The sequence below is a fragment of the Oryctolagus cuniculus genome, chromosome 4 (genome assembly GCF_964237555.1).
Source record: "Oryctolagus cuniculus chromosome 4, mOryCun1.1, whole genome shotgun sequence".
NCBI classification, from domain to species: Eukaryota; Metazoa; Chordata; class Mammalia; order Lagomorpha; family Leporidae; genus Oryctolagus; species Oryctolagus cuniculus.
The window spans coordinates 93,733,009-93,754,755 of NC_091435.1; the positions used below are offsets into that span (position 1 = coordinate 93,733,009).

Genomic DNA, 21,747 nt, shown 5'->3' on the forward strand with positions numbered 1-21,747 from the left:
TCCTGGTCTCCCTTGCAGGTGCAGGGGCCCAAGCACTTGGGCCATCCTCCACTGCCTTCCCAGGCCACAGCAGAGAGCTGGACCAGAAGAGGAGCAACCAGGAGTAGAACCCAGCACCCATACGGGATGCCAGCACTGCGGGAGGAGGATTAACAGTGTGCCACAGTGCCAGCCCCTTCCATTTTTCCTAAAAGCATTCTCAAGGCTATTTGATTACACATACATATTAATTTTAATTAAAATGTAAAATAAAAGGAAAGGCATGACATTAAAATATATAATGTGTGTGCAGGGAGCTAGCAAGTTGGTTTATTTGCCTGGAGTCAGAAAAAGCATTTTTTAAAAAATATTTATTAATATGTTTGAAAGTCAGAGTTACACAGAGAGGTCTTCCATCCAATGGTTCACTCCCCAGTTGGCCGCAGTGGCCGAAGCTGCGCCAATCCAAAGCCAAAAGCCAGGAGCTTCCTCAGGGTCTTCCCATGTGGGTGCAGGGGCCCAAGGACCTGGGTCATCTTCTACTGCTTTCCCAGGCCATAGCAGAGAGCTGGATCAGAAGTGGAGCAGCCGGGACTTTTATTCTAACCAGCGCCCATATGGGATTCCGGCAGTGCAGGCAGCAGCTTTACCCACTACGCCACAGCACCAGTCCCTGGAGTCAAAAATTTGTCCAATATAGGGGAAGGCATTTGACACAGTAGTTAAATCACTAGCTGGGATGCCCACATCTTGCATCAGAGTGCCTAGTTCAAGTACCGGCTCCTCCACTTCCATGCCAGCTTTTTGCTAATGCACTGGAAGGCAGCAAATGATGGCTCAAATATTTGGAGACATGGATGGGGTTCTGGCCTCTTGTCTTTGACCTGGCCCAATCCTGGTTATTGTAGGCATTTGGGGAATGAACCAGCAGATGGAAGATCTTTCTCTCTCTTTCCTGTTCCCTCCCCTTCTCCTCCCCTGCATTTCAAATAAATATATATCCAGGATCATATGAATGTTAAGGATATTGGGAAAGCATTATGGAATGTGGAGAGGTTTCCCAGTGGAAGAGGTGAGTGAAAGTGCTGCTTGCTAACTTGGCAAAGTGTACAAAGTGTCCGTACTGCCGCCTGTGATCTCCCTGCGTGTGATCTCGCCCTGCCTACCTTTCTAGCTTCACCTAGTCCCTCTAGGCACAGTCGCCTTCTTGCTCCTCACGCGAGTTAAGCTTCTTCCTGCCTTGAGCTTTTCTAAGTGGCCATGGAATACTCTTGCCCCCATCCCATGGCCGCTTCCTGCTTGTTATTTTTAGGTCTTGACTCAAATGCAAAAGGCCTTCTCTGACTACCCAGAGTCCTCCTGTTCCTGTCACTATCACAGTACCCCATTGTATCTTTCCATAGCATTTGTCACTAAGAAATTATTCATTTCCAAGCCTCGGTGCTTCCTGGCAGGTGAGTGAAGGCCCTGGATGCTACTGCTCTATCTCCATGTCTTGCCCTTAGTACGCACTCGAAATGTATTACGTTAATTAAAAGCCAAGGGATGAGGAGGCCTGTTAGGAACCGATTATACCTAGCTCCCACTCGAGGCTGACTGGCCCAGTGATGCACGCATAGGCTCATTCTTCATGCAATCCATTCACCTAAGCCACTACTTTGCTCCCAGACGCTGAGGTTCTGAGGAGACGTCAGAATCCCGGGACCGTCAGGCCCTCAGGGAGCTCAGTCACCGCGGCGGGGCTCCTCAGCGGACCCTGGAGGGCCACGCTGAGATAATGTCCTCCCGCGATCCAGTCAGGTCCACCCCCTCCCCCAGACCATCTCCGGAGCCCAAAGCGCCCCCTGCATTCCAGCCCTCTCGGGCAGGGCAGCGAGGACCGCCGGTCCGCTCCAGCGGGAGCCCGGGACGCGGCAGTCCCGAGAGATCCGCCCCTCCGCCCCGGGGGCCTGGGGCCCGGGAGCCGCCGCGCGGTCGGGGTCACGGAGGCCAGGGAGTCCGCCGGGGCCGGCCATCTGCCGCTCTGGCCGCGCCGCTCGGCGGCTGCGGCGGCGGGGGGCGGGGCCGTGCCGGGGCGGGGCCACGCCGGGGCCGGGGGAGGGGAGGCGGCCGGGCCGCAGCGCCGAGCCCGGCGGGCCGCGGCCACCGGAAGAGTCGCGGTCGCCAGCCCAGCCGGGGGAGCGGGGGGCGGAAGCGGCGGCTGCGGCCGCGGCGGGCGGCGCTGGGACCCGGGAGCGCCGGGAGAACAAGGGAGCTGGCGCCGCGGCCGGCCGCCGAGCTGGGCTGAGCCGCTGGGCCGCGCCGAACGCCGCCGCCGCCGCCGCCGCCGCCCGAGAGGCCCGGCCCGGCCGCCCGAGCAGGCCGCGCGCGGGCCGCCGGGCCCGAGCCGGGGCCATGGGCGAGACTAAGATCATCTACCACCTGGACGGGCAGGAGACGCCGTACCTGGTGAAGCTGCCCCTGCCCGCCGAGCGCGTCACCTTGGCGGACTTTAAGGGCGTCCTGCAGCGACCCAGCTACAAGTTCTTCTTCAAGTCTATGGACGACGATTTCGGGTGAGCGTGGCCCCCGCCTTGCCTCGGGGGCCGGCCTCAACTCCCCCGGCTTTCCCCGCGTCACCCTGGCTTCCAGCGAGCGACCCCCTGGCTTTCTCAAAGGCCGGGGTTCGGGCCGCTCTGGACACTCCCCGTTCACCTCTCGGGGGGGGGGGAATCTTGGTTTCCTAGTTTGGGGGGACGTCCCCTCTCCCAGAGCCCATTTCTGCCCGTCGAGCCCCCCCCCCACCTCCTCAGAGACCACACGGAGGGACACACCCCCGCACACCCAATTCCAAAGCCTTGGTCCCCCAGCGCCGTCCTGCAAGGGAGCCACCTTTTTAGTGCAGACTTGGGGTGTTGGGTGTTGGGCACTCGGCCTTCGCCTTCCCCATATTTGGAGTATCCTGCATCTGAGGGCCCCGCCGTGGGACTTTGAACTGGGGGAGGGGGCGTTGGGGGATGCTCGGCGCCAGGCTGGGAGCTGGGCCTGTAGACCTGATGTTTATTTAGCTGTCTCCCCTCTGGCCCGCGGGCAGTTCGGGGATTGCCAAGGGAACAGAGTGCCTGACCCCTGAGGAGCAGTCCTCACTAACCCAGGTGCTGATCCCTGGGCACTGGGGCCTTTCCTGTCCCGCCGTGGCCAAGGTGGACTTTGGGAAGGGCCTCAGAACCTGGATGGCAGGGCCAGGAAGAGCTCATGGTGTTTGTCCCCCTCCCTGGTGGCGGCTCCTCCTGCTGCAGGGCTCTGGACCCACAGAGTTTGGAAGCAACCACTTCCCCTTTAAGAGGGGATGGAATGTTGGAGAAAGGTTCTTAGCAGCTGGCCTGGGAGGGGGAGCCTGGCTGATCCCCTCACACACCCCCTCCCAACTCCCTGGGGACTGGGGGAGGGGGAGGCCCCCACACTAGCCTGCCCCACACTTACTGGGCCCTGGGCCTCACAGCGGCGGCCTCTTCAGCCCTAGCCTGGGGCCCCAGAGCTGAGTGAGGGGAGGCATTCTTGTCCCCACTGTTCGTCAGTCTGGCTGCCCTCCCAGGGCCCTGGCCCTGGGAGCCCCAGGAAGCACGCACCCTCTGTGTCTGTCTGGCATGTTTGGCTGTCACCTTCTGCCCTGGAACTCAGGGTGTGAGGAGCCCCTGGAAGTGTGTGCGTGAAAGTGTTGTGTACAGTGGGAAGTGTGGGGCTCACTCTTGTTTGTGTTGTTGGTGCTCCTGCCCTGGGGTGGGGTACTCCTGGTGTGGTAATGATTGTCTGGTGTCAGACACCCCTGATGAGTAGATTCTGAGGGATTAATCTGGAAGGAGTAGGGGCTAAGGGCTGGGTGCCTTAGCCTGGCAAGAAAGGACTGGGGTTGGAAGAGACCTGGATGCCACCTTGGGATACAGGATTGGGGGAAAGCAGCCAGAGTCCAGTGCACAGGGCCAGATGCCTGGAGGAACTAGGCTAGGCCTGTGTTTCCACCCTTCACCGACCCCGCCTCTGAAGCTTAGACTCTGGGGGCTGCCTCTCCCTTTCCCTAACTGCAGCCATAGCCTGGGACTCCCTGCTCACTGTTTCCTTACTGTTTTTCTTTAAGTCCACTGTCAGTCCACTCTGTATTCTTCTTAGCTTGACTCAAAGACATTAAATTACAGAGCCAGTTTTCTTAGGTATATTTCTTTATAAAATACATTAAAGATAAGTATTGAACTGAGCAACATTTATTCATGTGCCACCTGGAGCCATCTTGCATACAGCCTCTCTCTGTGAGGTATCAGAGCTGGCCATGCTAGCAGGGTTGAGAACAATGCTAAAAATGAAGTGGAGGTGATTGATCTTGTTTGTATCCCCTGAAGGAAATGAGCAGGAGACCTGGCAGGGCCGTCTTATCACAGAGGATTGACGGCTGAGGAGCGTATATATGTTTCATCTATTTGACAAACTTTGTGGGCCTTCCAGTGTGCCAGGCAATGATCTAATGCTGTTCAAATTTTCACTCATTGAATCCTCATAGCAGCCCTATGAAATAGGTCATAATATCCTATTTACAAATGAGAACACAGAAAGCTCAAGTAACTTGTCCAAGGTCACACAGCGAGTAAGCAGCAGAGCTTGATTAGACATCAGAAATTTGGCTCCAAAATCTAAAGCCATAGTCATGCAATTCCAGGTAAGATTATTATTTTTTTAAAAAGGGTTTATTTATTTGAAAGACAGAGTTAGAAGAGACAGAGACCAAGAGATCTTCCATCAGCTGGTTCATTCCCCATATGGGCTCAATCACCAAGACTAGGCCTGGCCAGAGCCAGGAGCTTCATCTGGTCTCCCAAGTGTGTGGCAGGGGCCAAGTATTTAGGCCATCGTCTGCTGCTTCCCCAGGCACATTAGCAGGGAGCTGGATCCGAAGTGGAGCAACCAGGACTCAATCGGTGCCCATATGGTGCTGCAACGCCCCCACCCCCTGTGTGAGATTATTGTTTCCTTGTACAGGTGTGTCCTCTAGAACAGAGATGGTAAACCTTGGCAAGCTGTAGGGGCCATAGGGCTGCCACTCATCCAAGCCCCAGGCCAGGGACCCCTGCTGAGAGAAGGGAAAGCTAGTCTGATGAGGAAGGCAACCTTCTCTCCATACCAGGTCAACCCCTGAGGGTCTGGGTGTGAGGCCTGAAGATGCCCCAAGTCCCATCTGATCTCCCGAAGTATTTTCAAACTCAGGGTAGGCTCAGCCCTCCTAAATTATTTGGGAAGTAGGAGAAGGATAAATATTTTTAGCGGGGCTGGTGCTGTGGCGTAGCGGGTTAAGCTGCCGCCTGTAGTGCCAGTATCCCATATGGGCGCTGGTTCATATCCCGGCTGCTGTGCTTCCGATCCAGCTCTCTGCTGTGGCCTGGGAAAGCAGTAGAGGATGGCCCAAGTCCTTGGGCCCCTGCACCCATGTGGGAGACCCAGAAGAAGCTCCTGGCTCCCGGTTTTGGATTGGTGCAGCTCTGGCTGTTGCGGCCAACTAGGGAGTGAACCAGCGGAAGGAAGGCCTCTCTCTCCCTCTGCCTCTCCTTCTCTCTCTGTAACTCTGACTTTCAAATAAACAAATTTTTTTTTTTTTTTTTAATTAGCACTGAAGAGATCGCTGATGGATGGAAGAGCTGGGTACTCACTGCTAGACTGAACTTGAGCTGGGGGAGGGGTCACTGTGGCAGATTAACTCACTAACTTTTGTTGCTCCTCACTCCTTGTCCCATACTGTCCTACCTCTGGGCCTCCTACACAAGTGCTCTCACCCTGCCTCCTCTAGAACCATGTTCTGTCCTCCAGGCTGAGCTAGCTTTTTTTTTTTTTTTTTTTTTTTTGACGGGCAGAGTGGACAGTGGGAGAGAGAGACAGAGAGAAAGGTCTTCCTTTGCCATTGATTCACCCTCCAATGGCCGCTGCAGCTGGCGCACCGCGCTGATCCGATGGCAGGAGCCAGGTACTTATCCTGGTCTCCCATGGGGTGCAGGGCCCAAGCACTTGGGCCATCCTCCGCTGCACTCCTGGGCCACAGCAGAGAGCTGGCCTGGAAGAGGGGCAACCAGGACATAATCCGGTGCCCAGACCAAGACTAGAACCCGGGGTGCTGGTGCCGCAGGCGGAGGATTAGCCTAGTGAGCCACGGTGCCGGCCCAGGCTGAGCTTTCTTTAAAAACATCACGGTACCTTATCCTCTTTATCCCCGCACCCCAGCCAGCGCCTAGCCAGGGCCTGACACCTGAGTAATGTTCAGCAGATGTCTGTTCATGCACACATCTGCTACTTTTCCAGCTCTGACTGCTTCCCACTTGCAGTGTACTCACACGAACCATCTGCTGGATGGCAGCCTCTCAGAAGGTTTGGAGGCCAGCACTGGACCTAAAGCCCATGGAGCTCTCAACACCCACTTTTTAATTAGATGAACAGTGAATGTTGAGCAGATTTATTTGGTCCCTGCCCTTAGAAACTTAGACCTAATTAGAAAGAAAGTATACATCTCAATAAAAATTGACAACATTAGGGTGGCATATTTTTTTAAAAAAGATTTATTTATTTGAAAGGCAGAGATACAGAGAGAGAAAGAGAGAAAGAGGTCTTCCATCTGCTGGTTCACTCCCTAAATGGCTGCAATGGGTGGAGCTGGGCCACGAGCCAGGAACTTCTTCCAGGTCTCCCATGTGGTTGCAGGGGCACAAGAACTTGGGCCATCTGCCACTGCTTTCCCAGGTGCATTAACAGGGAGCTGGATGGGAAGTGGAGTGACCGGACTCAAACTGGGGCCCACATGGGCCGCCGACACTGTAGGTAGAGGCTCAACTTTCTGCACCACAGTGCCGGCCCCATTAGGGCAGCATTTGCCTAGCAGTTTAGCTGCCTTTTGAAATGCCCATGTTCCATATTAGAGTGCCTGGGTTTAAGTCTCAGCTCCAGCTCCCAATTCCGACTTCCTGCTAATGCACTCTGGGAGGAAGCAGGTGGTGACAAAAGCGGTTGAATCCCTGCCACCCACATGAGAGACCTGGATGGCGTTTCTAGCTCCAAGCTTTAGCCCAGTCTAGTCCTAGCCATTATAGGCATTTGGGGAACGAACTACTGGATGAGAGCTAGCCAGCTCTCTCTCACGTGTGCTCTTGCTCGCTTGCTCTCTCTCTCTCTCTCCCTCCTTCTCCCTCTCCCTCCCCCTCCCCCTCCCTCTCCCTCCCTTCCTCCCCCTCTGCCTTTCCCTCCCCCTCTGCCTTTCCCTCCCCCTCTCTCCCCCCCACTGCCTCTCAAGTAAAAAAATAATAATCATTCACAAACTTAGTAATAAGCTTTTTATTGTATGTCTAGACAGTGCAGACAGTGGCAGGCATATAAGAATCTCATTTGCCATGAAGAAACAAAGGCTTGGAAAAGTTAAGAAAAGTCTCTAAGATGGGAGGGCTAATAAGTGGTAGAATTGGAATTTGAACCCGTATTTGTCTGACTGTACTTGGAGTATAATTGTGTATGTCTCTGTGTGTGTGTGTGCACGTGCACTGTGGAACCCCAAGCCATTCGGCTCGTCAGTGGGGAGGGGAGAGCCTGGCCGAGGTCCCCCAAGGCTGCCGAGATCAGCTGATCATTGTGAGTCAGCAGAGTCTTGGCGACCTGTCAGTGACCCCCCAGAAGAGAGAAAACATCTGTAGTGTGGTGGGCCCTGCTAGGGGAGGGGGTGGGGACTCGGTAGTTTCTCACCACAGGGAGACCCCCTCCAGAGCAGACCCTAGAGCCCATGCCATGTGGCCCACCCCCACCCTCTTTTCCTTTGAGCCCTAGCTGTATTCAGGGCTTCAAGCTTTGGGTACCCTGTGGGCAGCCTGGCTGGTGAGTCTGAGCTACCCCCGTTCCTTCTTTCCAGCCTCATCTGTCTCTAGGCTTTCTGCCATGGTGAACCGGAGCAGGATGATTTGGGCTGCTTTCTTAGGGTTGTCTTGGGGTTAGAAATGGCAGAGGAGCCAGAGCTGAATGGGAGGGAGATAGGCAGGCTCTGCCTGCAAACTTGGCTGTGAGTCCAAGAATGTAAGCATCACAAGAAGACAAACACGTTCCTGGCTCTGGGCAGAAGCTGCTCAAAGAACAAGGAAAGACTAGGCTTCCTAGCTTCTTTACTTGCTGTCGATTGTCTTTGCTGCAAATTCCAGGCGTGTGTCATTCTCTTACCACTGGTTACATCCTCCAAGCTCTGTACTCCTGGGCATTTGACAGTCTTGATATTCCTTAACTTTTCCATTCTATTCCCTGGCCCTAAACCGAGTCCATGTCTGACTTCCTGCCTCACCACATTCCTCAAACCAGACAATATGGCCATAACCACATCCCATACACCTCGGGCCCTACATCACTGCCCCCACCACCCACCCTCCGCAGAGATCCACATCACCTCTGTCCTCGTACAAGAAAAACTGAACTATAGTAGGAAAGTGTGGGTTTTGAAGTCAGACAAGCCTAGGGTTGAATGCCAGCTCTGACATCTACTAGCTCTGTGGCCTTGAAAGGTTACTGAAAGTTGTTCAGTTTCCTTTTTTGGGAAATGAGAATCATATTTTCTACCTAATGAGGCTGATATGAAGATTGTATGTTTTGTTTTTAAAGATTTACTTATTTATTTGAAAGAGTTACACAGAGAGGAGAGGCAGAAAGAGGAGAGAGAGAGGTCTTCCATCCGATGGCTCACTCCCCAATTGGCCGCAGCTATGCCCATCCGAAGCCAGGAGCCAGGAGCTTCTTCCAGGTCTCCCACATGGGTGCTGGAGCCAAGGACTTGGGCCATCTTCTGCTCTCCCAGGCCATAGCATAGACCTGGATCGGAAGTGGAGCAGCCAGGTCTCAAACCGGCACCCATATGGGGATGCCGGCACTTCAGACTAGGGCATTAACCCGCTGAGCCACAGTGCCGGTTCCAATTGTATTAGAATATTTAAGGAGATAAGCTGGTGTAAATAGCTAAGAACATGGGCTTTAAGTCTGATGAGGATTCAAGTTTTAGCTCCTCACTTAGGTGGTATGAGTCTAGGTGAATTACTGAACCTGTTGAGCCTGGTTTCTCCGGGTGTACCTATCTTTTTTTTTTTTTTTTTTTTTTTTTTTTTTTTTTTTTTTTTCAAAAAATTTCATTTATTTATTTGAGAGGCAGAGTTACAGAGAGAGAGGGAGAGAAAGATCTTCCATCCCACTGGTTCACTCCCCAAATGGCAGCAGCTGCAGGAGCTGGACTGATCTGAAGCCAGGAGCCAGGAGCTCCCACACATGTGCAGGGGCCCAAGCACTTGGGCCATCTTTCACTGCTTTCTCAGGCCAGGCCATAGCAGAGAGCTGGATCAGAAGAGGAGCAGCTGGGACTTGAGCCGGCGCCCACAGGGAATGTAGGCAGTGGCTTTATCCACCATGCCACAGTGCTAGTCCCTGGGTGTTACTTAAATGTGACATTAAATGAAGTCATACACATGCTAAATGAGATCACTTATTATTGTTTAATTATCTTAATGTCATGTGGTAGATGTTCAGTAAATGTTTTATGCCTTTTTCTTTATTAATTTCCTTAAATTCTGAGTCCATACCTCCCAGAACAATGTCAGGATTCCCATTTGAGAAGGGAAGGACAAGCAGTAATTGTGTGCTTTTTCCCAGTTTAGGGTCAAAAGGGAAGAGAAAGTGCAGCCCAGGAAAGTCACGGTGGAGCTGGGCAAAGCACCCTGGAGGTTCTCAGGGGTGGTATGGGGGCAGCCATCTGCCACCCCTGACTGAGGGGTTGCCCAAGGTGGCGGCTGGCATCTTTCAGGTGGTAACAAAGAGCTGCCCTTGGATTGCCCCCGCCCCTGATCTCACATGAACAGTCTTGTGTTAGTGCTTGATTCCTAGGGTAGAAGTAGAGGAACCTCTATTTCGATGCTAGAAAGTTCTCTGCCATCCGTGTTCCCCTGCAGAGTGGTGAAGGAGGAGATCTCTGACGACAATGCCAAGCTGCCCTGCTTCAATGGCCGCGTGGTGTCCTGGGTAAGGAGCCCTCAACCTTGTGTCCATCTGTTTCCTTGTGCTGGGCTAGAGGAGGGAAGGCATCTCTGTACTGGTAGCTAGCTGGTGGTTTTGTGCTTCAGCATCTGGATCTTCCTTTAGTTTCTAACTGCGCTGTTTCTCACCTCAGAGTCTTAGCCTTAGTGAAAAGTGGGAAAGTGGCGGGAAGGGAGAAGAGGAAGAGATAGAAACGCACAGTGGGAATAAACACAACTCCTGGTCCCGTCGAGACACCTGCTGTCATCTGCCAATCCCTGCCTCAGACCCTGCACCCACTCTGCCTCACCAACCCGTGTCTCGCAGCCGCTCCTCTTCTCAGCCCTGTCCCTTTTCCCTCAGCATTTCCAGCTGCTTCCCCTAGGCCTTCACGCATTGCCAGAAGCGCCTTCTCCCTGGTGCCTCTGGAATGTAGCCCTCCTCGCTTTCTCCCCACCAGCTGGTGTCAGCTGAGGGCTCACACCCAGAACCAGCCCCCTTCTGCGCAGACAACCCAGTGGAGCTGCCACCGCCTATGGAGCGCACAGGTGGCATCGGGGACTCAAGGCCCCCATCCTTCCAGTGAGTGTGACCTTCCGTGGGGGAAGGCCGCCTTAGCCCAGCCCGGGACTAGGGCAGGGAGCCCTCAGCCTGCCCCGCCCCCACCAAGTCCTCTCTTCTCTGCAGCCCTCATGCTGGGGGGGGCAGCCAGGAGAACCTGGACAATGACACCGAGACAGACTCGTTGGTGTCTGCCCAGCGGGAACGGCCTCGCCGCAGGGACGGCCCGGAGCACGGTGTGTGTCCCCCCTGAGCTGAGCAGCAGCGTGATCTCCGCCCTCCCCTCCAGCTCCCACCCCTTCACCCCCACTTTCTGGCTGTCTCTCCTTCCTCCTCTGCTGCACTGGGCTCTGTGTGAACCCAGCTGCCTCCGTCCCCTGTAGCGGCCCGGCTAAACGGAACTGCGAAGGGGGAGCGGCGGCGCGAGCCCGGGGGTTATGATAGCTCCTCCACCCTTATGAGCAGCGAGTTGGAGACCACCAGCTTCTTTGACTCAGATGAGGATGATTCCACCAGCAGGTGGGGCTTTCACTTCCCGGGTATGGTGGGGCAAGTGGCCCTGAGGACTCTGGGCCCTGGGGAGGGACGTGGGCCCTGCAGTGCCTCACCTGGGGCAGGGCTGGGAGCCTGGTGGGGAATGACTGTGGGCCCCCCAGGTTCAGCAGCTCCACAGAGCAGAGCAGCGCCTCGCGCCTAATGAGAAGACACAAGCGGCGGCGGAGGAAGCAGAAGGTCTCCCGGATTGAGCGGGTATGTGGCTGGGGGCCAGCTGGGGGGTGGGAGGGGCAGACGGCGAGCCCGTCCCAGGCAGGCAAGGCTTGTGCTTCCCTTAGGGGCGCTGGGGGCTCACCATGGGGAGGAGGCAGGTGGACCCTGCGCTCAGGGCCTCTGTCTCTTCCAGTCCTCCTCCTTCAGCAGCATCACCGACTCCACCATGTCCCTGAACATCATCACCGTCACTCTCAACATGGGTGAGTGCAGGACCAGCACCCCCCAGCATCTGCCACATGCCACGCCCTGCGCATACGCGAGCATTTAAGGGGCACAGGACATGTTCCCTGCCCTCATGGAGCTTTCTTTCAACAACATGTCCATGATCAGGGCTGTGACAGAGATGAGCACTGAGAGCTGTGGGAGCAGCAAATGGCATCAAGGGAGGCTTCCTGGAGGAAGTGATTTCCTTGAGCCCCACCCCTTCCCATCTTTCAGCCTTTGCCTCCTTGCTCTCTGCTTTCTGCCTAGGTACTCTCTTGGGGAGACAGCTGGATGCAATAAAAACAGTCCAACTTTGGAATTTAGTTCTGAGTTTGAATTCTGGCTCTGTCAACTTACTTAGAAAAGTCACTTAAATTCTCTGACCTTCAGCTACCTGCTCTGTGAACTGGGGCTCCACGTGAGGGAGGAGTAGGTGAGCGCGTAGGGAAGCGTGCTGAATGCAGTGCTTGAGTCAGGCTCAGTGAAGGTCCGCTCTTGTCCCTTTCCACCCTTTTCTTCCTGTCTGTCCTTCTTGCTTTTCTCCCTCCTCTCTCTCCCTCTCTGCCTCTCTCCCTCTCTCCTTCCCTCTTTCCCTCCCTCCCTCCTTCACTCCCTCTCTCCCTCTCTCCCTTCCTTTCTTAGATTTATTTGTTCGTTTATTTGAAAGGCAGAGTTGGAGTGAGGCAGAGAGTGAGAGAGAGAGAGTCTGTCTTCCATCTGCTAGTTCACTCCCCAGATGGCCGCAACAGCTGGAGCTGGGCTGATCCAAAGCCAGGAGCCAGGAGCTTCTTCCAGGTCTCCCACATGGATGCAAGGGCCTTGGGCCATCTTCTGCTGCTTTCCCAGACCACCGCAGAGAGCTGGATCAGAAGTGGAGCAGCCAAGACTCGAACCAGTGCCCAGATGGGATGCTGGCACTGCAGGCAGAGGCTTTACTTGCTATGTCACAGCACCAGCCCCTCCTTTCCACGCTTTTCTAATAAGGGGTTGGGATTTGGGTAGGAACCTTGCTTCTCTCTAAAGATCTTAAATTACTCCCTGTAGAAAAGTATAACTTCTTGGGCATCTCCATTGTGGGCCAAAGCAACGAGCGTGGTGATGGAGGCATCTACATTGGCTCTATCATGAAGGGTGGGGCTGTGGCTGCTGATGGACGCATAGAGCCTGGAGACATGCTGTTACAGGTACCACTGCCCGCCCGGGGAGGTGGTGCGGGTAGGGAGCAGGATGCTGTCCCTCTCCTTAGTACCCTGCTCATTCAGAAGCTCCTGCTTGGTGAAAGGAAGACCCCCTGAACCCACCAAGCTCAGCTCCCTGGCCCTTTCCCAACACAGTTGCTTGTCCCACTCCTGGTCTTTTCCCCAGGTAAACGAGATCAACTTTGAGAACATGAGTAATGATGATGCAGTCCGGGTACTGCGGGAGATTGTGCACAAACCAGGGTATGGCTGGAGGGGGCACTGCTGAGGAGGGGTAGGCATTTCTGGCTATCAAAAGAGGCTTAGTGGCCTTCACATGCCTGCCCTCACTGGGACAATGTTGTTTTCAGGCCCATCACCCTGACTGTAGCCAAGTGCTGGGACCCAAGTCCACGTGGTTGTTTCACATTGCCCAGAAGTAAGTGAATGGGGGACTTGATGCTAAAGGCTTAAGTTGGCATTTATGAGCCCTGTCTCTCCTTTCTTCCATGTTGTCCTAAACCCCTACACCTACCCTGTGGGCCCGGCAGCAAGCAGGGTGGGCAGTCCATGACTCCTCATCCTCCCTGCAGGTGAACCCATCCGGCCCATTGACCCTGCAGCCTGGGTCTCCCACACTGCAGCCATGACCGGCACCTTCCCCGCCTACGGCATGAGCCCCTCCCTGAGCACCATCACTTCCACCAGCTCCTCCATCACCAGCTCCATCCCCGACACAGAGCGTGAGTGCCCAACCCTGTCCCTGCTATGTGGGAGGGACTGTTAAGGGTCACAAGGTGACTCTTGCTTGGGCATCAGAGAGGGCCGGGGAGGGGACTCACCTCACATAGCAGCTTCCCTAGTGAGCACTCCAACCCTCACCACATGTGTTTGCTTCTGAGCCTGGATCGCATATCCTAGAGCCTCAGTTTCCTCTTATAAAAGGGGACTGATGGTACGCACTTGACCGGGTCCTGGGGGTTTAATGAGAGCATGAAAGTGAAGCATCGTCACAGTGCGTGCCACAGAGCGAGCACTCAGTAGATGGCTGCCGTGCTGACAATCATGATGTGTGTTACACACTGTGTTGAGCACCTTGTTTGCATTATTGAGTTCTTTCTTCAAGTGTCCTTATAAATTAAATATTAAAACCCCCATTTTTTTACAGAGGGGGGAACAATGTCCAAGAAGTCAGTAGTTTGCCCAGCGGTGGTCCCATAATTATCAGAAGGTAGAGCTGGAATGCAAAATCCTGTCTGCCTAACACCAACACCGCTTTCTCCCTTCCACCCGCAGGCCTAGATGACTTCCACCTGTCCATCCACAGTGACATGGCTGCCATCGTGAAAGCCATGGCTTCCCCTGAATCAGGGCTGGAGGTCCGAGACCGCATGTGGCTCAAGATTACCATCCCCAATGCCTTCATCGGTGAGAAAGCCCCACCGTGGGATGAAGGGCGGGGGCGGAGAGTGGAGGGGCAGAGAAGGCCAGGGCCCCGAATTGGGTACCTCACCCCCAGGCTCAGATGTGGTGGACTGGCTGTACCACAATGTGGAAGGCTTTACCGACCGGCGGGAGGCCCGCAAATATGCCAGCAACCTGCTGAAAGCCGGCTTCATCCGCCATACCGTCAACAAGATCACCTTCTCGGAGCAGTGCTACTACATCTTCGGCGACCTCTGCGGCAGTACGTGCCTCCCCTCTGCCCTGTTTCCTGGCGGGGAGTAGGGAAGTGCCCAAGAATATGGTTACAGACTCCAAGGATCTGGATGGCAGGAGGGATAGGGGGTGGGGGCGAGGCAGAGCCAGGGGCCCAGCTCAAGGCCTGAGAATTCTGCAGGGGAAACAGAGTCTAGCCAGCCCCTGTCCTGCCTCTCTCTCCTGGGCCCTGCATCTTAAGTGCCTGCTTAGCTTGGCCAGCAACAGAACTGGTTGTTTCTAAATCTGCTTCTCTCGTACTCCAGCCTCACAGGGTCCCTGCCATTGCTATACTATTGCTATTCCTGTTTTCAGATGAGGAACCCAACACTTGCAGCTGGTGGTCTACTCCAGGTCACACAGCTAGAAGCAGAGGAGCTTCTCTGTGGCTCCAGAGCCCTTGTTCACCCAGCCACCTGGGGCTGCCCTGGGTGTGTGGTGCCAGGCCAACTGGAGTTCCTGCCCTGGGCTCCTGCACCAAGCAGGTTCCATCAGGGCAGGCCTGAGGCTCCAAGTCCTCCCCAGAGTCCCAGGATGAAGCTACAGAGGGCTTTGCAGCTGTACCAGGAGGTTAGACTTGATCTTAAGAGAGTACAATGCCAGTGCAGGTTAGCAAGCAGGAGGATCTCTACAAGGAACCACCCTTCTTCCTAGCCTGGAGCACCCCGAGATGGGAAGTCCTTAAACAGGACAGCAGTTTTCAGGGTGGGAGCCTTCTTTCAGCCCAGTGGTGCTGGCTGGCACCCAAAAGCATTCTCTCTATTTCATTTACTTATTTGAAAGATAGAGTTACAGAGAGAGAGAGGGAGGAACAGAGGGAGAGGTCTTCCATCCTCTGGTTCACTTCCCAAATGGCCGCAGGCCAGAGCTGGGCTAATTGAAGCCTGGAGCTTCTTCCAAGTCTTCCACATGGGTGCAGGGGCCCAAGCACTGGGGCCATCCTCCATTGCTTTCCCAGGCCACAGCAGAGAGCTGGATTGGAAGTGGAGCGGCCAGGACTTGAACCAGTGCCCATATGGGATTCTGGCATTGCAGGTGGCAGCTTTACGCACTACACCACAGTGCTGGCCCACAAAAGGCTCTCTTAAAATGCTTCCAATTGGGGCTGGCACTGTGGGGTAGTGGGCTAAGCTGCCGCCTGCAGTGCCGGCATCCCATATGGGCGCTGGTAAATCTTTTTAAAAAAATGCTTCCAGTTAGGTTCTGGGAATTAGAACGTCTGTTCCTACGTGCAGATCCTAGTTCCTGGGTGGAGAGAGCTCCACGGCCCTCAGCACAGCAGCACCGCCTCATGGAGTAGGCAGATCCATCCATGCATTTTGGTGTTGGACATTTCTGACTAACCAATACTCCAGTGCCTTCATCAGTGACAAAGTCCAAATCTTAGCTCCTCTTCCTGATGTGTGCATGTGAGTGAGTGGCATAACCCATGGTGCCTCAGTTTCTTGATCAGTAAGCAGAGATGATAGTGGAACCTATGTCACAGCATTGTTTGGGATACAAGAATTCCCACAATGCTCTTTGCACAGTATCTGGCCCACAGCAAGTGCTCTGTAAAAGTTGTCCATTGATTCTAACATGTGTATTTTCTCACATTGGAATATCTGAGAAGTTGGGGTATGTCTTATCACTAGGTACTTCTTGGACTTGAGGAAGTATAGTTATTGACAACATCATTAGTAGAAGTTGGCCCTGACCCCAAACCTCCAGTGACACATAAAGCTTCTCAAGGCTGCTCTGGGTTTTGCTCAAGAGACAGTGCTCCTTCCCTTGGTCCACCTGGCATCCATGGACCGAGGCCACCAGTGCCACAGTGACAGAACAGATTTTTTTTTTCTAAAGATTTATTTATTTATTTGAAAGAGTTACACAGAGAGAGAAGGAGAGGCAGAGAGAGAGAGAGGGGTCTTCCATCCACTGGTTCACTCCGCAATTGGCTAAAACAGCTGCACTGATCCAAAGCCAGAAGCCAGGAGCTTCTTCCAGGTCTCCCACGTGGATGAGGGGCCCAAGGACTTGGACCATCTTCTACTGCTTTCCCAGGCCACAGCAGAGAGCTGGATTGGAAGTGGAGCAGCTGGGATTAGAACCAGCGCCCATATGGGATGCTGGCACTGCAGGCAGCAGCTTAACCCACTAAGCCACAGCACCGGTCCCTAGAATAGATCTTTTACTTGTCACTGGCTTAGGTGCTCTCAGCTAGAAGTATAACAAGCTCAAAGGGAAGAATGGGGTGCTGGGATGCCCTAGGAATACACAGTTACTCCCCTCAGGACAGTAACCTGGAAGCTAAATTCCTCACTAGTCCTCACCGGATCAAGCCAGATCACTGCTTCCCTCTGCACCACCCCATCCAACTGCTGGCGTTGTGACAGGTTGAAGGCTTAGCTGGCGGGCTCCAGGGGCTCCTGACCTTTCCCTGGAAGCCTGGGCTGGTTCATGTTAGGGCTTGGAGGAAGGTCTTAGCTGCATCCAGGCAGGTGGTCCCTGGCGCTAGTCCAGCTCCCTCAGAGCTCTGGGACCTGATACAGATGGTGGGTAGGCAGAGAGTGGCCCAGCAGGTCCTGGTGGCCCCTTACGCTCCTCCCCTTCAGGTGGTTCCAACATTGTTAGGGGCAGCCTTGTGTTTAAGAGTACAGTTTCCCCAGGGGGAGCCGGAGTCATGAAATAACTCCTGTTGATAGGGTGGGACTGGGCTGTGAAGAGCTCCTCCAGGAATGGGGTCGAGAGGTCAGAGGAGGTGCCCAAGCTGCCCTGTCTTCTGACCGTTCCCATACCCCTCCAGCCCTCCCAGCAGCACCAGAAACGTGAGCTCAGGGCCAGGGCATTCTTTATGGGGAGGTGCTGAAAGGCTGATGCCGCTCCAGGCTTTTCATGGGGTTTTGTAATTCTGGAGCTACAAGAGGGCAAAATTCCCCCAAACTTTGCTTCTTCTTCTTTTATTTTTTTTTTTAATTGATGTATTTATTTGAAAGAGTTACACAGAGAAAGATCTTCCAATCTTCCATCCACTGGTTCACTACCCAAATGGCCGTAATGGCTAGTGCTGGGCCAGGCCAAAGCCAGGAGCTTCATCCGATCTCCCACATGGCTGGCAGAGCCAGTACTCCTATGGAATGCTGGTATTGCAGGTGGTGGCTAACCCGCTGTGCCACACCCTGGCTCCTTCTCTGCTCTTAAATAATGACCTCATCTGGAAAGGTCAGGAAAAGCAAGCAGTTCCTAGCTCCTGCGATAGCTACAGTGTAGGCTGACCTCAGGCTGCTCTCTCAACCTGTCTGGACCTCACTTTCATCATTTGGAAGAACTGTGACAGATGCCTTCTTTATAGGGTAGTGGTACGCTTGCAGGAGACGGAGTGCTTTGCACTGTGCCTTGGGAATCGCAGATGTGCAGTACCTTGTGGCTCTCTGCTATTTCAACCTTCCCCCTTTTCCAGCCTCACTGCTGAGTGAACAAAAGAGAAAATGGCCAATTAAGAGTTTTGCTCCTTCTCCGGGCCCACTGAGGAGGGAGAAGAAAGTACCCAGAGCTTGGCAGGGGCCTCCAAGGGTGTGGCTGTGGAGTTGAAATGGTGGCCCAGAGGTCCTGCAGGGTCTCCCCAGGGTTGTCTAGAGGTAGCAGAGGGGTCTACAGAAAGGGTGAGCTCTTGGCCAGAAACTACCTGCTGACCCACCCCTACCTAGGCTGGGGCCCTCTTATGGTCAAGGGGAATGGGGACGTGGGGCAGGCCTGGCTCACCCAGCCTTCCTTTCCCAGACATGGCCAACCTGTCCCTCCATGACCACGACGGTTCCAGTGGCGCCTCGGATCAGGACACCCTGGCCCCTCTGCCGCACCCTGGGGCCGCCCCTTGGCCCATGGCTTTCCCTTACCAATACCCGCCGCCCCCACACCCCTACAACCCGCACCCAGGCTTCCCGGAACTGGGCTACAGCTACGGCGGAGGCAGCGCCAGCAGTCAGCACAGTGAAGGTGAGGGGCCGAGGCCGGGGAGGGGGGCGGCCGGGAGCCCCCAACTTCCTCCCTGGTGCTGAGCGTCCCTGGCTCTGCCTGCTTGTCCCCTACAGGCAGTAGGAGCAGTGGCTCCAACCGCAGCGGCAGCGATCGAAGGAAGGAGAAGGACCCGAAGGCAGGGGACTCCAAGTCGGGCGGCAGTGGCAGCGAGTCGGACCACACGACTCGTAGCAGCCTGCGTGGGCCACGAGAGCGGGCTCCCAGCGAGCGCTCGGGCCCGGCGGCCAGCGAGCACAGCCACCGCAGCCACCACTCGCTGGCCAGCAGTCTGCGCAGCCACCACACGCACCCGAGCTACGGCCCGCCCGGAGTGCCACCGCTCTACGGGCCCCCCATGCTGATGATGCCCCCGCCGCCTGCAGCCTTGGGGCCCCCTGGAGCCCCTCCGGGCCGTGACCTAGCCTCGGTGCCCCCCGAACTGACCGCCAGCAGACAGTCTTTCCGCATGGCCATGGGAAACCCCAGTGAGTTCTTCGTGGATGTGATGTGAGCAGGGCCCTCCCCAACTTCCATCCTACCCCTCCCTGGCCGGCCAGCCCTTCTCCATTCGTCCGTCTTTTTTACTTTGGTACCTGAAAGGGAAATAAACAAAACTAAACCCAGGCACGCTAACTGCTCGCTGGCCGCAGCGCAGGCCGGGGCCCCTAACCTGCCTCTGGCCCCAGCTTGTCCCTTTGCCCACTAACCGCTGTGCAGGGTCCTTCCTGTCCAGGGCTCTGGACTCAGGTGCTGTCCCACCCATACACACTTGAGGAGCTGACCCCAGGAGTGTCCTTTCAGTTCCCATTTACCATTGATTCAGCCACGTGGGCCCTTTGCCAACCTGTGGGCTGCTCCCCTCCCCAGCATGTGTGCAGATCTCTTGTCTGTGCCCCACCAAACTGACACCAGAAATCACTCCCCAGTCTGCCCTTCCTAACCGCCCCCTGCCTGTGGCCTCCGTCCAGGCCCTGGAGCTGTGTTTCTCTCCAGGAGCCATTCATGCCTTCCCTGCCTGTACCCCGCTGGGACCATGCCTGCCTGTGTGCTACTTCCTCCAGAGCCTAACCCCACTAACCAGCAGGCTCATTTCACTCCCAGGCCTGAAACGTTTCTTTTCTTTCTTTTTTCTTCCCCCAATTTTTCCTGGGCCTGGAGCAGCCAAGAATTTCGGGCTGTTTGACTTTCTGTGAGCCCCCAGCGAGGGGAGGCCCAGCCTCCGAGGAGACCAGGAACCCTGCTTCAACAGCCCCTCAGGGCTTCCCAAGGATGTCCAGTCCCCACACCCACACCTCAGCACACTGAGTCCCGGGGCTCCTGGGAGGGCCCCAGCGTCCTCCATGCCGGAGAGATGATTCTCCTCTCAAGAGACAGTCTCTCTCTCGTTCTCCCACTTTCTCTCTCTCTCTGTCTTGTCTGTCTCTCTCACACACACGTACCTATGCAAGTTTGCTTAAGCCTCAGGGCTGGTCCCTGCCCAAAGGGCTGGACCCTGTGCCCCAGTCCTCCCCAGGCTGGGGCTGGTCCCCTAGCCTCCCACACACATCCCCATATCCTCCTACATGGATAAAGCCTGTGAGCTGGGTCTCAGGCTGAGCTCGGCAGAGGACTCCCCTGTGACTGACTGACAGGCCATTCTTAACACCCACAATGCCCACCACATTCACCCCGACACCCCAGGGCACAGCCACAGGGGCCTACAGGCCAGCTATGGATTCACAGGGGTACTTCTGAGTGCCAGGTTTTCTTTTTACCTTATTCTCCACTTTAAGCAAATCAGGTCTTTTCTCTCTACGCCTCTGCTATAAATCCTGGCTCATCCAAGCTGCCATATTTTCAGGGCTGGGATGTCAAGAGTAAGGTGAAATCATTAGCTTCAAGCTTTGCAGCTAAACAAGGTAGGGACATTTTGGCATTTATTGCTTTACAAATCCTTCCTGGAGTTTGTTGAGCAAAGGGCTGGGTTGGAAGTGTGAGTCAGTCCTGCCTGCTTTCTGGGAGCTCTGGATTTGCTCCTGACTTAGGCCAAGGCTTCTTCGAGCCACCACCACAGGACTGTTTTCTGTACTGTTTGCTTCAACTCTTTTAAGAATTCCTCCACTATTGCTCATGACTTTGTTGATGTTTCTGTTACTCCATCCTTGGTCCACTTCTCTTTCTACCCCCCCCCCAAAATGGTATCATCCATCCTGATATCCTCAATTGCTGCTGGTATGCTGGTGATTCCCAGATGTGTAGCTCCAACCCCAGCTTCCCCCAATCTTGGCAGAGTATTTTTATTACCCCCTGGACATCCTATGGACATGTCTACATGAACTCAACTCATGTCCCCAGTCAAATGTGTTCCTCCTGCGGTCTAGTCCTGATTACCTTCATTGTGACCTACATAGACTCACCAGCTAGGAACATTTATAGGCTTAAATCCCTTCCCATATCTTACTAGTCATCGTACCATATCCATTGCACCCAACAGTCTCTGGAATTTGGCCCTTTCTCTCCCCTCTTCCTCTACTTTAATTCACCGGAGCATGGGGTTTGGACTCTGGTTGTTCTGAGTCTGAATTCCAGCTCTACTACTTTTTGATTGCGTGATAGGAGAGTTATTTAACCTCTCTGAGCCTCAGTTCCCTCATATGTAAAATGATAATAATACCTACCTCACAGGGTTGTTGTGAGGATTTAAATTAGATATTGTACGAAAAGTGCCTAGCACAGTGCATGGCACAGAATAGAGTAGGTGCTCAATAAATGGTAGCTATTATTATTATTATCATTTACCATTATTATTTACTCTTAAGTTGGTAGGAGTTTAGGATGTGTTTGGAAGATAAAGCTTTTACAAAGGCAGGCATGAAGGATTAAATGCCTTCAGGCTGTGAGGGAGGTCAGATCTTCAGCCTACTACATACTGTCGTCTGGCAAGAGACTGCTAGAGACAGTAAGGTTTACAACCAGGTTTGCCCCTCCTTGCCCCTCCTTCCCATGACAAGCTGAGTCCTCCCAAGGAAGTCATCAGAGTATCTGTCTACAGAGAGAGAAGAACTGTTTCTTACAGTCCTTTAAGCACCAGGCAGGCCTTTTCATATTTGAAGGCTGGCTCTGTTTCTTCCTTTCACCTTAGATGTGAAGATGAATTCTGCATCCTTTGGCCAACTAAGTTCAACTTGCCAACATTTTCTAGGAAATGTATGCTTGTCACTAGAAGGTGCACACACAGAACGCTGGCACCCTCATGAAAAGCTTTAGCTAATAGCTTTCAAGTTTGCCTCCCACCTCCTGCCCTTCTGATCCCCAGAGAATGAGGCTCATGTCTGGAACAGATATATAA

General features: G+C 54.4%; 1 protein-coding gene across 1 annotated transcript; it reads left to right on the top strand.

Moving 5' to 3' along the window:
- The first annotated feature begins 2,103 nt into the window (after window positions 1–2,103).
- On the top strand, window positions 2,104–21,189 carry DVL3 (dishevelled segment polarity protein 3). The gene is made up of 16 exons (XM_051818876.2): window positions 2,104–2,534; window positions 9,948–10,017; window positions 10,472–10,593; window positions 10,699–10,808; window positions 10,956–11,091; window positions 11,229–11,322; window positions 11,474–11,543; window positions 12,592–12,731; window positions 12,913–12,989; window positions 13,097–13,164; window positions 13,319–13,468; window positions 14,022–14,153; window positions 14,245–14,412; window positions 18,183–18,398; window positions 18,494–18,904; window positions 19,581–21,189. Exons 1-16 carry the CDS (start codon window positions 2,374–2,376, stop codon window positions 19,610–19,612), a joined length of 2,157 nt encoding a protein of 718 aa, XP_051674836.1. The 5' UTR covers window positions 2,104–2,373; the 3' UTR covers window positions 19,613–21,189.
- The last annotated feature ends 558 nt before the right edge of the window (window positions 21,190–21,747 follow it).